Raw genomic sequence first — 16555 nt, forward strand, 5'->3', positions numbered from 1 at the left:
TGCTTCAAAAGACCCTAAAAAAATGAGCAGAGCCCTGTGGGTTTCTGACTCTAGGAAAGAAGAGCTTTAAAGGTGATGTAAGCCCACCTTATAGCGGATGTGCCTGCCCTGTGCAAGGCTTGAGCTCAGGATTTCATCACCAGGGTCAGCCACTGTCAACGGATACATGAGCAGCAGCTAACTAGCCAGGCAACAGAACTAGTGGCAGCGATTGCCAGGGTGTTTTGAACCCAGGACAGGACAGGAGGGAGGGAGGTCTGTCCAGTCATTTTTGCTGGTCTCCAGGGCCAATTATGTCAATTTGTTCTTTTAGAATCTTATTTATCCTATCTATCTGACCTGAGCTTTGGGGTTGGTAAGCTTAAGTTCCAATTGATCCCCAATGTCTTGGCCACACCCTAACTTACCTGGGCAACAAAGGCAGGTCTATTATGGGACATGATTATCTTGGGCATCCCAAACCTTAGGATGATTTTTTTTTTTATGATCTTCTTAGATATTACATTGGATGTCTCAATCTTGGTCAATGTATGATGGCTGTCTTCTTTGGCAAATGTGTGGCCTCCTGGAGGCTCAAAATTTCAGCAGATGTCAACAGTCCTTTTTGTCTGTATATTGCTTTAAAGCATACCTGCTGTTAGTATAGACGTTCCCTCTGCCATCTGTAGAGCTTGTATCAAAGCCACAAGTTCAGCGTTCTGGTCAGGCCGCCATCCCTGAAGGGAGGTTACTGGCCCAGATCATTTGCTTCCTGTCCACCAATGTTGCCCCCGCCTTCCACTTACCTTCAGTCTTGTGTACCTGCTTAGCTCGGACTGCCAGCCTTGTGCCCCTGGCAAGCTTCGCCCTCATTTTCGGCTCTGCCTGGCACAGCTTAGCCTGCCATTTTGCCATTCGCCTGTCCTTTATGCAGATGCTGGTAGGATCCTTAGTCCATCGACGTCAGCCCAGCACAGGAGCAGTAGTCTGGCACAGGAGGGCACCTGTGGTAGCATGGTGACTGCTGTATCGCGGTCTGACATGGGTGAGGGGAGCAAGACTGTAGAGTGAGCAGTCAGGGCTCATGCAGGCTTTAGAGCAAGCACAGCACCAAGGCAGTTGCTAGGAGGTGAGGATTTCTTCAGCGGTGATGGCAGGGAGAGGTGGTCATCCTGGTGAGGAGGGCGTGGTAGAGGCAGAGGCAGACAAGCAGCCTGCGTCTCCTGCAGAACTGAAAACAGCAGCGAAAGCAAAAGTCCCTCGTTTGGTCAACAAAAGGCTTTGGTCATACATTCAGAAGTGACCAGGGAGGAACGAGTCATTTATTTGTCTTTTTCCCAAATTTCTAGTTCGTAAGGTGTCCAGTTTGTACTTTTTACTCAGTTCCAGTGTCCCTCTTCATTTGTCTTTGATCTTCTGTTGCCCAGGCTCCTAATCTGTCTGAGTCCTATCTTTCTTTTGCTTCCCGCCTCTCTCTCTTTCGCTTCCCTTTCTCTGTCCTTCGTTTAACATTTTTTTTTTTTGGTCTCTCCAAATTTTACTAGGTATAATCTTGTGACCTATCTACTTGCTGTAACTTTTTCTTATATCTGATGTTGCCTGTCCTATGTAGGCCATGGCTACTGCTGTCTGCTGATCTTCAGAGGTTGGGTAAAATGCCTGTAAACTTTTATTAATCATTTAAGGAGCATAGATTTTAACTGGTCCCTGGAGAACCTCTCTTACCTTGGCCGAATTAGTGGGGTGCCTTGCAGCCCCCCCCTGAGATTTGCCATGAGCCCAGCATTTTGACTGTCAGTTTCTCCCTTTAAGAATTAATTAGACATTATTATGTAGAAGAATGAAGCTAGATCCATATTTATATCTATGCACAAAACTGAAATCCAAACAAATTAAAGACCTTAACATAAAACCAACAATATTGAACTTTTTATAGAAGGAAAAAAAGTTTAAAATTCATTTTCAAACACAGCCTCAGTGGCATAGACATTGAGAGAAACAATCAATAAATAAGATTTTTAAAACTGAGACGCTTTTTGTATAGCAAAGGATATAATCAACGGAATGTAATATCAACCTGTAGAATGGGGAGGTATCATGAGACATATAAGGAACTTAGGAACTTAATCCTCATAAAAACAAATATTTCAGTACAATTATGTCACAGACCAAAACTGTAAATTCTCAACAAATGAACTTGAAATGACTGAAAGATATTTAAAATTTGCTTAAATATAACATCCTTAATCATCAGGGAAATGCAAATTAAACAATTCTGAGATTTTATCTTATTCCTGTAAAACTGACCAAGATTAAAAATATCATTTGACAATTTATGCTTACAGCTACTTTGAACATTAGCATGGTGGATTTTCAGAATTAGATAACATATTACCTTAAAAACTTAGCGACATCCTTTATATTATCATTGACAGAATCTGAAAACAACCCAAAATGCACCTTTTTTATATTAATAATAAATGAGGATCTTTGCCATGTTTTTTTTTAAATAGCCATAAACATTATAAAGAGTCAAAAGGGCCATTTTAACTCAACCTCATCATTCAGTAACACCCCCTTTGCCATCGTAGTGGGGTGAGAGGCTTTAGCAGGTCTTTGCCTTGTGGGGCAACTCGGGGCCCCCACCTTATCACAAGCATTGTGAGCAGACAAGTGTTAAATTCAGATCTAAACATGGGCTGGCTTAGAAGCTCAGCTGGGCTGTTCATAGGGCCCCGGCCCTGTGCCAGGGCTTTTACAGCAATAGTTCTTGAAGACAGTGTAGTCCTGCATCCATCTAAACAGAGCTGGGAATTTATTTTCCTCTGGACACACTGCATAGTAAGAAATATAGAAACCAACAATCTGTAGTTTTTTTTATAAGCATATTATTTTAAAGTGACTTAATTTAATTTTCCCAATTTTTAAACCAGAGGCTTTTACCTGGATGCAGCACATGATGACTGGTATAGAGCATCCCCAGAAGACAGATGTTATCAGGGCTGGTAGGCCCTTTTAATGTCAGCTTACTCCATTACCTGCCACTCCTGCACAGGGATATTTACTTGCAATCTCTTGGCCTACTGCCAAAATGGAAAGGTCCAGGTTCTTTAGGGGACCTTTGCTTTTTAATAGGGTATCCGACCCCAGAGAAATAGCCTACTGTAGGTTCCCAGGCTTACTGGGTCCTGTGGGGAGGAATTAGCACCAGCTTGGACCCAACTGGCTGGCATGTGTCTCCACAAGGAGGCCTTAGTTCTGTGACCCTGGCGTTAGCACCAGCTATTTCCCCTGGGCAAGGGCCACAGATCTTTGGCACAAGGTTTTACATGGCATTTGCAGATGGGGGCTGCCATTCAGTCTCTAGCACCTTATTTTCCAGGGAAAACAAGCCTTCTCCACAGGGAACCCCACTGGGGATCCTCCCAGGACCTGGCTTCAGTCTCAGCTCTGTCCATAGTGAGCTCCTAGTTGTATAGCACAAGCTTCCCACACCCCACCTCAGTACTCACAGCAATCTAGCAGCTTTGCTCTGAATGGGATTCCAGAGGCCCCAGGAGGAATTCCCTCCAGGGAACTTGTGAGGTCAGGATTGGTCCACCGTCTGGAAGCCTCAACTCAGTTCCTCTTTAGCCCTCACACTGCCAGTAGCAGCTGTGAAGACCTTTGCACTGGCTGTGGGGGGAGGGAACACCTTGGACTGTCTAAGGCAGCCCTCCTCCCCCAGTCCTCCCCTGCGGTGCTGGTGGACTTCAGGTCAGCAAGAGAGGACGTCACTCTCAGCACAGGGATTTCAGGGGGTGCCCACAGCTGCCCCCTTCTCTGACTTGGGCCAGGGTTGCTGCCATGCCCTGCCCTGCGTCCTGCTGAGAAGTTTGCTCAGAGGCTGGTTGCCCGCCTAGGCCTGGCTCCAGGCTGTGCCGCAGGAGATCACAGCCCTGCTCCCTCCCCCCTTGCAATAGCAAGCAGGGCAGTTCAGCAGCACAGCCTCAGCAAGGCACAGCCTAGAGAAGTAAAGGAGGGGCAAACTGTCAGCATTCCTTTTGGATTTTCATAGAGTTGGGGTCAAAGAGGTGGTTATTTACTGCCCCATGGTACCAGATTTAGACTCGAGTACAAACAGATATACAAAACAAAGAACATATTAAGCACAAAAATACACAGACAATACAGATGCGCCGGCGCGGATTCGGCGTAATGCCGAAAGCAGAATTTCAGACGGAGACAATGGGAGTCCAGACCTCCCTTCTCCAACCAGATCCACGTATCTTTCCGACACGGGTTGAGCCCCGAAGGCTCCAGACGCCCCTGGAACGTCTTCCAAAAGGCTGCGAGGGAAAGTCCGAACTCGTCAGTTCCTTTCTACCTCGCCAGATTCAGAGCACTCAGATCTGAGCGTACAGAGCTTAACAAAGAACACAAATGACACAGACACAGACTAACGAATGGGTGCTGGCCAGCTTACCTCCCGGTGGTGGGTCGGTAGCTCCTGGGTGAAGGTCTTCAATTCCCGGCCAATGCACCAAATGAAAGACCCTCAGAGAGGACCTTTCCTCTCTGATGAAGACCCCAGAACCAGGACACTCCGAGACCAGGCCACAGGATGCAATTAGCAAGAGGTTTATTGAGTAAACACAGGTACCTGCGGGCAACAAGTCTTTCGGAGGACTTGCGCACCTGCCAACTGGAGGGCGGGCTTTTTATAGGGAAGAGCAAAAAGCAAGTTTACAGAAGCAAAAGCGTGGTTATCGATCGACCGGAATGAGGCGGGGGCATGAATGGTTTCCCCTCTCAGCATGGGTGTCAGCAAGAAGCAAGTTTTCAGAAGCAAAAGCGTGGTTATCGGAATGCGGCGGGGGGCATGAAAGGTTTCCTCTCTCAGCATGGATGCCTGGCAACAGTCATCCTGTTCCTATCTTATAGCTAACCTGCTTTGTTGACATCCTATCTTATTGACATCTTGCCTTGCAGTCTTCCTATCTCTATCTCCTGCTCTCTCAGGCACCTGGGATGTTCTTACGGGAGCAGGCTGGCTGCTGATCCGGAGATTTGTTTAAAACAAACAGGACGTTCCCCCGGGAGCATGCTAGCTGCGGGTTTTGAGGAGGGGGTCTGTAGGGTCTTTCACTCTCCACAGCCCATGAACGGTTTTGCCTCTCTCTCTTCTCTAGTGAGTGCTCTCTTTCCCTCCTCCACCCTGTACTTGCTTACCATGGTGGTGCCCAACCACGCTGGCATTATTGCCGTTGGTTGGGTCACAGGTGGCTCATGGTTGAGTCCTGCCTGCCTCAGCTGCAAGGCATGGTGTGGAGCTGTTGCTTTTCTCTTGCATACCTGGGCCTAGAAACCTTGGGCAGTGCTTGGTATGATGGGGCCAGACTGTCAGGTGCCAGAGGCATTGGGTAGGCTCTTGGCTGATTGTGCCCTCCAGACCAAGAAGTCTGGGGGTGGAGCCATCTGTGTCCTCCACTGACTCAGGCCTGGAAAGGATTGAGCTGGCAGGCAATCTCCTTTTAAAACTTTATTCTGGACTACCAGACTTTTTTTCTTTTGACAGGTGTCGCATGAATTTCCAATGAACTTTAACCCATCAAACCCCTATTGTAATGGTAAGTAAAGCCAAAAAGCCAAACAGGAAGACCACCTCATTCATTCTTATCTTTTCCTTGCAGGTTAGAGCTACTCATATTTCATCTCTAAATTTCAGGTTGTGACACATTTCTACTTTGTTTGGTAGAAAATCACCTCACGTTGGTGCTTATCTGAAATTGGAGTTATTTTTAGAATATACTAAATATACCTATGTCATCTGACAACTCCTTTTAGAAGTTTTATGCTCTATAAATAGTGTGAACCCATCCTTGGTCTGCTCATCAAGCAAATAACGTTTTCACTTTAAGTTCATAGTCTGAAAAAAACAACCAATTTGGTTGTAGATCAAAGATACGCAACATAGAAAAAGTAAGGCTTTAAGACACCAAAGTTAAATTCTATTTTTCTAAAGACATCATTAGCTTAGTTGCCTAGAAATAACATTTCACTTATTGCTTTAATGGAAGGAAGTATTTAAGTATAATTCAGTTTTAGGTGAGTAATTTAAGGCTTTGTGAAGAGAGTAAATTGCTAAAAACCTTCATGATACAAAGCAAACATAATAATACAAATGGAGAAAATACTTCTGTTGTTGTCAGTGTTCTGTTGCTGTGAAGAGGCACCACGACCATGGCAACTTTTACAAAAGAAAGAGAGTTTCAGAGTTTAGTTCATTATCTTCAAGGTGGGGAGCATGGTGGCCTGCAAGAAGACATTGAGAAGAGAGAGACTCTGAAATTACCATGGGCTTCTGAAACCTCAAACCCCACCCCAGTGATGCACTTCCTCCTACAAGGCCACACCTAATTGCTTCAGATAATGCCACTCCCTGGTGACCAAGCATTCATCTCTGACCTATGGGGGCCATTCTTATTTAAATCACCACAGCTATTGTTGCTTTTTACGGTGTATTCCTTTGCAGTTAGTGATGTTGCCAGCTGTGGTTAATATTATTGTTACTACTGTTAGACTATCAGTTTATCACTGTAAAATCACATCTCAGTGTGAATTGTTCTCACAGGTTGCTCAAGGCTACTTGCTTCTAAATTCAATATGACCAAAAGGAGTTTCTTGAAACTCTTAAATTTTACAGTTTCTACAGAAAATGCAGAAAATAGCCTATGTGAATATTAAACTAATGCCATCTACTATACCAAGCCTGACCCTTACTTGTATCACTTAGTTAATTAGAATTAGTTAGCCTTATAACCTTATATTTTTATAGAACTTTGCTAATTTGTATATAGTTGTGCTTCCCAGTACTGTGGGTTAACAAATTATATTTGAGGATTTTTAATACTACTTTCTTTGATCTAGGGATCCAAGGCATTATAGAAGCTTATCGGACCTGTCTTCCTCAGATAAAACTCTATGGACCAACTAATTTTTCTCCGATTATAAATCATGTGGCCAGGTTTGCAGCTGCAGCCACACAGCAGCAGACAGCATCTGTAAGTGCTCTAGGCTCAGAAACAGGAAGGGTGTGGTTGGTACTTCTTCCTGGTTGCCATACTGTTTATTGAATTTGTCAGGATAATAAGTCAAGAGTAAGGAGTAATGATATAATTAGCATTGGTTTGGGAGAGGTATCTGTTGCTATTAATGATCAATAAAACAAAATAATGCTTACATTTTTTAGTCTTTTCTCTGGCTTCGGAAGTAATTTACTAGATTCTACAAAAAAAGGGGGGCTATTAACTTTTAGAAAAACACTTCATGTGAAGGCCTTTGAGTACATCAGTTGTTGGTATTGCATCACTTACTGTAATGCAAAGACTTGAATTGGCTGACCATTACCAGTCAGATGTTCGTTATCAAATCTCTCCAGCTGTAGTTTATTTAAAATTAGGGGCAGAGATTGTAGGGAGCCCCATTGTGTAGGTGTTGAAAAGTTAAACAAGATAATTCATGTAAAATGCAAACAGTGCCTGGGTCAGAGAGAACACTCCCATACTATAAGTTACTATCATAAATCTTATTCCTGCCCTATATCTTTATGTGACAGTTTACTACTCTGGAAAGTTTCATCAAAAAAACCAAAATTTTTTTAAAGCGTGTGTTTTAGCTGGGCAGATAACCCGTCTTTGGCAGTTTGGGATCTGTTGAGAGTGGAGTTCTCATTGCTCCCTTGTTCCAGTCTTTGACATGTTTAATGAGTGTTTATTCTGCTTACTTGAAAGGTTTGTCTTTGACATTTAGAGGTCTTCTGTGTATTTTTTTTCAACCTATTCTGTGATGTGTTGCACTTCTAATGAATCTAGAGTTGGTCCTTGTCATCAGAGAATTTCAGGCTCTGTTATGCAGTTGATAGCCCAGAAACACACTGGCAATGACCTGAGTGAAGCAGCTGACTCACTACCCTAGGTCAGTCCTTCACTGTGTGACCTTCACCTGCTCAGGGAACATGTTTTCCTTTCTGGCAGCAATACTTTGTGCTCTTGATCATCACGGATGGTGTGATCACAGACATTGATGAAACTAGACACGCTATCGTCAACGCTTCCAAGCTGCCCATGTCTATCATCATCGTGGGAGTTGGGGGAGCCGACTTTAGTGCCATGGAGTTTCTGGATGGTGATGGGGGGAGTCTCCGTTCCCCATCAGGAGAGGTGGCCATAAGAGATATTGTTCAGTTCGTGCCTTTCAGACAGTTCCAGAATGTGAGTACCATTCTTTCTGGCTTAAACAGGTTGCCTTTGCTTTTGCATGTGAGAGGTTCGATTTGGTTGGGCATTTTTTTTATCCTTTGTGCTTTTGATATAATAATAACAGAATGATAAACTTCAAATAATATTGTTATAAACATTTTAAGATTTTTTTTGTTACTTTGTAGTCATCACTTTCCTCATGGCTGTGAAAAATTGTCTGGCAAAGACACCTTGCAGAAGGAAAAATTTCCTTTGGCTCAGAGACTGCTTGTTCATTTCCCAGCTGCCCAGACCCAAATAATCACACAGAAACTATATATTAATTACAACGCTGCTTGGCTATTAGCTCAGGCTTCTTATTAACTAACTCTTACATCTTAAATTATCCCATTTCTATTAATCTGTGTATCAGCACGAGGCACTTGTAAGGTCCAGCATCTGTCTCGTTCAGCAGCTACATGGCATCTTGTGACTCTGCCTTCTCAGTGTAGATCAGGCTGACCATTTTGAGAAGAACATGGAAGGATTTAATGTATAATGCTACATAAAGTACAGTCTTATATCCACATATTTAAAAAACAAAAACCCATATGTGAATGTTTTAGTAGCCTTATTCATAATAGATAAAAGCTGGAAACAACCCAGATATCCTTCAACAGGTAAATGATGAAGAAAACTATGGTATATCCATAGCATGGGATACTTATGAACAGACTTTACAAACAATATCTGGTGCTTTTACAAATGCTGATATGAAGGCCTTCCATGAAGGGGTTGTTTGGGAAAAGAAGCATTTAGAATCATTCTGTTTACGTCACTCCTGTAGTCACAGACTGTGTTTCATATACCATTGTGCATTAGATTTTTACATGCTCATTTTAGAATGGTGACTAATACTTAGAACACCTTTTAAAATCAGTTTATGCTATTACTCAAGCTAATAGGTAATTAAAATGGGGGTTGCATTTAGTAGTCATGAGAATAATAAACTCTTTGTGTGACTAACATAAAGTCTGTAGGCACAAGTAGAGCAGTGTGGTTTTTGTTTGCTTTGGTTTGGTTTTCCAAGAGAAAGATTTTCTGTAGCTTTGGAGCCTGTCCTGGAACTAGCTCTTGTAGACCAGGCTGGCCTCGAACTCACAGAGATTTGTCTGCCTCTGCCTCCTGAGTGCTGGAATTAAAGGCCTGTGCCACCACTGCCCAGCTCTAGAACAACCTTTTAATGTGGCTTTCTTAAAAAGGAAAAGCTAAGGATATATTACAAAAAATAGGCTGTGCATCTAAGCACACACCTATAGTGTCAGCACTCAGCAAACAGAGGCAGGAAATATATCAAGGTCACTCAGAAGGCTGAAGCAGGCCATCTCAAGTTCAAGGCCAGCCTGGTCTACACAGTGTTTTCCAAGCCACGTTAGGCTACATAGTAAGACCCTACCTCAAAAAGTAAGAGGCATAACAACAGCAGACTTATTAAATATGAAATGGCTGGCACCCAAGAACTTGGCACTGATAATGATGGCAATTATAAATACCATGAATTACTTTTCCTATATTATGTGGACTGTTCCTAAGGCACAAACCTAGAGGCTGGGAATTACTACTTTTTAATGACTGCTGAGTTATCTCTAGTCTTTTATCAAACAGCCAGAATATCAACAAAAATGGTTATGTATGCCTGCAATTTCAGCACTTGGTAGGTAGAGTGAGAAGGATAGAGAGAGTTGCGGGTCATACCTGACTACCTAGTGAGTTCAAGGCCAGCTTGAGCTACAGAGACAACTGTGCAAGCCAGCAAATCTCGATTTGGTAATAGTAACTGTGACTGTTTTTCCTCAAGGCTCCTAAAGAAGCACTTGCTCAGTGTGTCTTGGCAGAGATTCCCCAGCAGGTGGTGGGCTACTTCAACACATACAAACTCCTTCCTCCCAAAAACCCCGCTGTGAAGTAGGAGCCAGGACACCTCCAGGATTCCTAAGCTGTGTGGAGCAATGCCATCTCTTATGCAGAATGATTTATCTACCTTATGTGCTTTTCACCCACAGTGTTCCCGATAGAAACCCAACTTTTTGTATGTATTTTATCTGTTTAAAGCATACATTTTATACTTTTTGAAGAGGACAAGAGCAAGTCTATCTCTGCTTAGTAAATTCAGTGATTGTTAGTGATTTATAGAAATTCTAAGAGTGCTATTTGGAATTGTATTTAATGTGGGAAAAGTGGGAATTTGTTGGTTTGTTGTCTACTGTCTATAATGAAAATTCCATTTTAAAATGTAGTCAGAGCAAATGAGGAATTACAAGATGATGTGGTTTGCAGGTTGCTATACTGTTTATAGTAAACATACTCTGTACTCGTGACTGAGAGAGCTCCTTAAGACAAATAGTGCTGAATTTGTATCTGTTACTCTGTATTTTGCCCCTCTTCATGCTGCAATGATGCATTATGCATTATACAAAACTATCTTCACTTAGGTCTTCATAAAAAGCAAGGGACTTACTCAGTTTTTTGTTTTGTATTGTTTTGTGTTTGTTTGTTTGTTTCCAAGGCAGGGTTTCTTTGTGTAGCTTTGAAGCCAGTCCTGAAACTCTGTAGACCAGGCTGGCATTGAACTGAGATCTACCTGCTCTGCCTCCCAAGTGCTGGGATTAAAGGTGTGCACCACCACTGCCTGGCCTGTCAGTTTTTAAAATGTACAATCAACCAGGGGGAAAATTCTTGTAGACAAGACAGTTTTGCCTTTTGAAATCTCTTCATTGTGAACTATTGCTCACAATATGGCCAGATTTGGCCTTTCTTTTACTGAGTAAACAAGACACTTGAGCTTCTGTTGAAGTACAAATGATAGGTCATCCCAGAATTGATATAACTTAGATTAGTGTAAGTTTGCGAAGTGATTTGGATTGCTTTGTCCATTAAAGCTGAGAGGACCAAACATTTAAGATAAAAATTAACTATTGTAGACTTGGCATGATGACACTTCATCCTAGTACTTGAGAGGTAGAAGCTGGAGGGTCATCAGAAGACAACCCGCATACGTAGTAAGTTCCAGGTCAGCCAGATACACAGAGTATGTTTCAAAGTAACAAAGAAAAGTAAATAATTGAGAAATCATCCAATTTTTCTATCTAATGGCATAATTGTTAGAGATCATTTTTATTCTTTTCTTGCTATGCACCTGCACATTGATTTTTATAGATTTATTTAGAAATTTTTGCCTTTTAAAAATGATATTTTTGTTTTCTTTAAACATATAGTTCCAGTTATTTATTAATCAAAATTCCATTTTTCATTTCAATAATGTACTATTTCCTAAGTCTAGAATGTATTCTGTTAAGCATACAACCTGATACATTTAAAAGAAAAAAAAAACAACACACACAAATAATTTTTCAGCTTTTTTGAAACTTTTTCAACTGCTACATTTAGATAGTGTGGACTTAGTCTGCTTGTTTTGAAGAATAGAATTACTTCAAATTTACCCTTTGAAATGTACTACTTCCTGAGCACCACATTTTTGGAATAGATTCTGTAACACTTGTCTGAAATCTGGATGCCAAATACTTTTGCCTGTCTATGCAGTGGCCAATCATCACTAACAATTTAACATTTAGAATTGTGTATTCGTCAGATATTCTTTTTTTTTCTTTTTTCTTTTTCTTTGGTTTTTCGAGACAGGGTTTCTCTTTGGTTTTGGAGCCTGTCCTGGAACTAGCTCTTGTAGACCAGGCTGGTCTCGAACTCACAGAGATCCGCCTACCTCTGCCTCCCAAGTGCTGGGATTAAAGGCGTGCGCCACCACCGCCCGGCTCGTCAGATATTCTTAAGTGGATGTCTAACACTAGTCAGTGTTACTGAGTTCCTCTACTGCTGCCTGTGTCTTCGTTCTCTGCAGGCTTCTCAGAAAGCACTTACTGCTGAGATCTGGCTCAGAGCAGATCTACTTGTCTTGTTTGCATAGCCCAGTGAAGGTTGTCTCCTTCTCACCTGGGTGCCTGCCATCTTCTTCTGTGCTGTTAACCTGAGGCAGTGCACCTTTATAACAGGGCTTCTTAAATTTATTTTTACTTTGCATCCTTTCATTCAAGACATGTTTATGCAACCCCAGTTTTATAAGCATTTAAAATAGGTAATACAAATCAAACATTGCAAGTAAATCAAATAAAATTTATTTTAGGGATCTGGACAGATGGCTCAGGGTTCAGAGCATATATTGCTCTTGCAAAAGACCTGAATTTGGTTCCAAGAGCCTACATCAGCTCACAGTTGGCTGTGACTCCAGTTTCAGGGGACCTGATGTCTTCCTCTGTCCTCAATGTGCACCTGCACACATACACACAGAGCACAGAAACATCTTTATTTAGCACAATTTTTGTTAGATTTACAATTTTACCACATATTAAAGAGGAAGACATATTTGCCTACTCATAAGGTGGATATCCTTTTTTTTTTTTTTTTTACATAAGAATTGGATCTCAACTAAGCATCTTTGATGTGCTTCAGACTTGGTTGATATTTTGTTTTTCTAATTGTCAATGCTTTCACTTAAATACATAGTACAAAATGTCATAAATATGTTTAGGGCTGTTTAAGATGTTAGAAGTTCTGTCCCTATCCAAAGCCAAAACATATTTAAAATTTTTCAATGAAGTTGAAGCCTACAATTTTTAAAATCAAACTTTCTAACACAATACAAGTCTAGAGATTCTGACTTAATTACTGACTTGATTCAGAATAGCAGGGGGTATTGAAGTCTTTGTTTTCTATAACGAAGCATTTATGCTTCAGGAAGCTTAGTTTGTACATTGAAATGACTGTAACTCATAATACATGAAGTAACCTGTGTCGAGCTGAGGTATTCAGACAGGGTTTATTGTTGTTGCATGGCATGACAGGAAGTGCATCAGGTGTGTCTCAGAACCAAGGCTGCAGTGAAGTTGAGTGATATAGGGGGAAGCCCAGAAACACCTCAGATTCATTACACATTTGGTTTTGAATTAATTTTTGGCCATTGTGTATTAGACATTAGAAACCTTTTACTGTTGTCAGGTTTTCAGTCTACATGACTGCTTATGGGGCCATGACCCTGGGCTCCACAGCATGATTCAATAGAGAAGGCGAAGACTGATTTCCTTTCTTTTCTTTATTTTGAAACCATTATTGTTTTACACATCTCAGTTCTCTGTGCTTGGAAAGACATCACTGTGGTTTTTAGGACTTTCTTTTGCATACAGAGGGAACAAGCACATAAATGGCTTACAGATTCTCAGTGTATGTTATACAGTAACAGAGGGGCTTCTCTGACTCTGAAGCAGGGCTCACTGAGCTTGCTAAGCCCCAGAGGGTGCTCAGAACCGCAGTCCTTCATGTTTGCATTGGGCATCTGGCAGCCATCTTCCTGCCGTTTGGTTCTTAGCAGTTTTATATTCTGGCTTGCCAGAATTGTTTCCTTTTAAAATACTTTTTCTTTAAATGACTCATCATGATTGGGGTTTTATAGATTTGTTGTTTATAAGAGTTGTGATTATAAGAGTTAAAGTAATCCATACGTTACTACAGTGTGAAATAAAAGCATTTACCACATCTAAATTATCTCTTATAAAACTCTTAGTTTCAGCACTCAAATTCATTTCATGCTATTTAATGTTTTTGTAATCAAATATTTATTTTCCCTGTTGTGCCACTATGTGAACAAATGCCATTCATTTTTAAAATGAAAATCTCCAAATTGACTTTCGTTTTTTTGTAACACGTATGTATACGATCATGATTTCTCACGTACATATCTTCAGAAATAGTGTTCCCACTGGTCTAGTCACCTCATCAATTTTTTTTAAAGGTCATTAAAATTTTAAGTCTTCTGAGGAATTTCCAAGGGTTCACTTCAGACAACTTTTCCAAAGTAGATTCGGGGCCTCCTTGCTGCCTGTGCTGCATTTTGACTTGCTTTGCCCCTTTCGTGTGTTTCCTAGAAAGCCATCTTCAAGAATGCTCTCTAGTCTGTTTTTCATGAAGGTGATGTAAGGTAAGTTAGCGGCTGGGTGAAAATTGTGAGCAGTTGTGTTGCTGTGGATGTCACAGTATGTGCATAACTTACCGTACATGAATTCATGTCACATGTATCTTCTGTGTGAATACCCTTTGGATAAAGTTACTTCTTGATGTAACAGGGCTGTGTTGTTGTCATTTTTATTTCTCTACATCTTACCAAAATAATAGAAAATGGAATTGGGGGATATGGCTCAGTGGATAAGGCCACTTGGTACATAAGTTTGAGGATCTGAGTTCAGATCCCTAGACCCCCTATAATAAGCCATGCATAGGCATGCGGACCTAACCTTAGCACTGGAGGGAACAGATAAAGGATTTCTGGGAGTTGTTGGCTATTAGCCTAGCTGAGAACTGGCAAGGTCCATGTTCAGTGAGAGGCCTTACTTGATGGAATAAGACAGAGAGCAGAAGGGAACACTCAGTGTCCTCTGGCCTGTGCATCCTGCACACACTCACACACTCGTGTACCATACACAAGAAAAATAATAGAAAAATTAGAAATAAATAGAAAATTAGTTTAATTTTGAGTGCCATTAAAAACTACATAGACTGAGTAATTTATAAATAACCCAGGTGCAAAAGTTCAAGAGCATGATTCAGGCATCTAAAGGGAGCCTCTGCTGTTTCACAGCGTAGTAGAAGGGCAGAGAATACGTGAGAGGAAGAGCTTATCCTTTGCCTCGGGAACCCACATCTGCGGTGACTGACCTGTGCCTGTGATAGAAGCATTGATAACTGAATAGGCTGAGAACTGAATGGTAACTGATAAAGGTTAAACATCAGATATGAAGCTACCTTAGGGTTTCTGTTGCTGTGAAGGGACCATGACTACAGCAGCTATTATAATGGAAAACATTTCACTGGAGTATCTTACAGTTTCAGAGTTTTAGTTCATTACCATGGTGGGGCTTGGCAGCATGCAGGCAGACAGGGTATGGGGAAAGGAGCTGAGAGTGCTGCTTCTTGATCTGCAGGCAATACTATGATTACTCTGAGAGTGTAAAATAAAATCAAACCTCCTAATAGTGCCACTCCCTTGGAGGCCATTTCCTTTCAAACCACTATATGGACTAAACCTCTGAAACTGTAAGCCACCCCAACTAAATGTTTTCTTGAACGGAGGTCTAGAGGTCATTATGTGAAGTTGTGAAGGTGAAGCCTGGATTGCCTTAGAGACCCCAAGACACCAGAGCCATGGCATATCCGCTGAAGAAAATTGCTAACGGAGTGGAACCAGTCCAGGAAAAAGAAGTGTGCTGCAGTCACCAAAAGTGAAAGAAGTTGGAGTTCTGAAAAGCATTTTGATATCAGATATGGAGATGGAGTTTGGAGTTAGCCCGTCTGGTTTCCAGTCTTACTTTGGTTCAGCATTTCGTCACTATGCTCCCTTCTCTACATTTTGGAATGGTAAGTTAAGAGACTGCATGATTCTTAGAAGGGACTTTTAAACATTGTAGAGACTCTAATATTAGACTGTGGGGAATTTTGAAGTTGGACTAAATACATTTTACATCATGATATTGTTATAAGTTATGAGGCCGTGGAGTGAAATGTGTTGGTTTTGAATGAAGTTGACCCCATAAACTCATAGGGAATGGCACTGCTAGGAACAGTGGTCTTATTGAAACAGGTGTGGCCTTGTTGGAGGAAGTGTGTCAGTGTGGGTGTGGGCTTTGAGGTCTCCTATGCTCACATTTTTTAAAATTAATTAATTAATTAAAGATTTCTGCCTCCTCCCCGCCCCCGCCTCCCATTTCCCTCCCCCTCCCCCGATCAAGTCCCCCTCCCTCATCAGCCCGAAGTCCTATGCTCACATTCTGTGTGACACTCAGGCCACTAACCATTGGCCGCAAGATGTAGGACTCTCAGCTATTTCTCCAGTACTATGTCTGCCTTCATGCTGCCATGTTCCACTATGATGATAATGGACTGAATCTCTGAAATGTCAGTGAGCCACCCCAGTTAAATGTTTTCCTAGAGTTGCCGTGGTCCTGTGTCTCTTCACAGCAATAGAAACCCCAACTAAGACAGACCACTGGTGAGGTTTCATCCTGAGGGGCTTTCTGGGCCACAGCAGCACTCAGTCTTAGGGGAAGGATAATGTTGAATAGGTTTCAGGTGAGATGTACTTGGAATTTTCAAAGACTTAAAGGGCTTTGCATTTTCCTCCTTAACATAAGCTCAAGGGTCTCAGAGAATGCTGTTACCAAACTCAATTCTGGCCACAGTGCCTCTCAAGCCAGGGAGTTGGCTGTATCATCTGGTGTGACTCAGCTGGTTCCAGACTC

At 41.8% G+C, this 16555-nt stretch overlaps 1 protein-coding gene across 1 annotated transcript in view; it reads left to right on the top strand.

Annotated features, from left to right (window-relative positions):
• The window catches only part of Cpne3 (copine 3), a 59224-nt gene extending 44841 nt beyond the window's left edge, over positions 1–14383 (top strand). Inside the window, exons 13-16 of the mRNA XM_075966902.1 lie at positions 5537–5588; positions 6889–7022; positions 7995–8231; positions 10057–14383. Coding sequence (XP_075823017.1) covers positions 5537–5588; positions 6889–7022; positions 7995–8231; positions 10057–10167 — 534 coding nt within the window. The 3' untranslated portion in view covers positions 10168–14383. The remainder of the gene's footprint in view (positions 1–5536; positions 5589–6888; positions 7023–7994; positions 8232–10056) is intronic.
• Positions 14384–16555: the final 2172 nt, after the last annotated feature.

Source organism: Microtus pennsylvanicus, chromosome 3 (genome assembly GCF_037038515.1).
Source record: "Microtus pennsylvanicus isolate mMicPen1 chromosome 3, mMicPen1.hap1, whole genome shotgun sequence".
In the NCBI taxonomy this organism is placed as follows: domain Eukaryota; kingdom Metazoa; phylum Chordata; class Mammalia; order Rodentia; family Cricetidae; genus Microtus; species Microtus pennsylvanicus.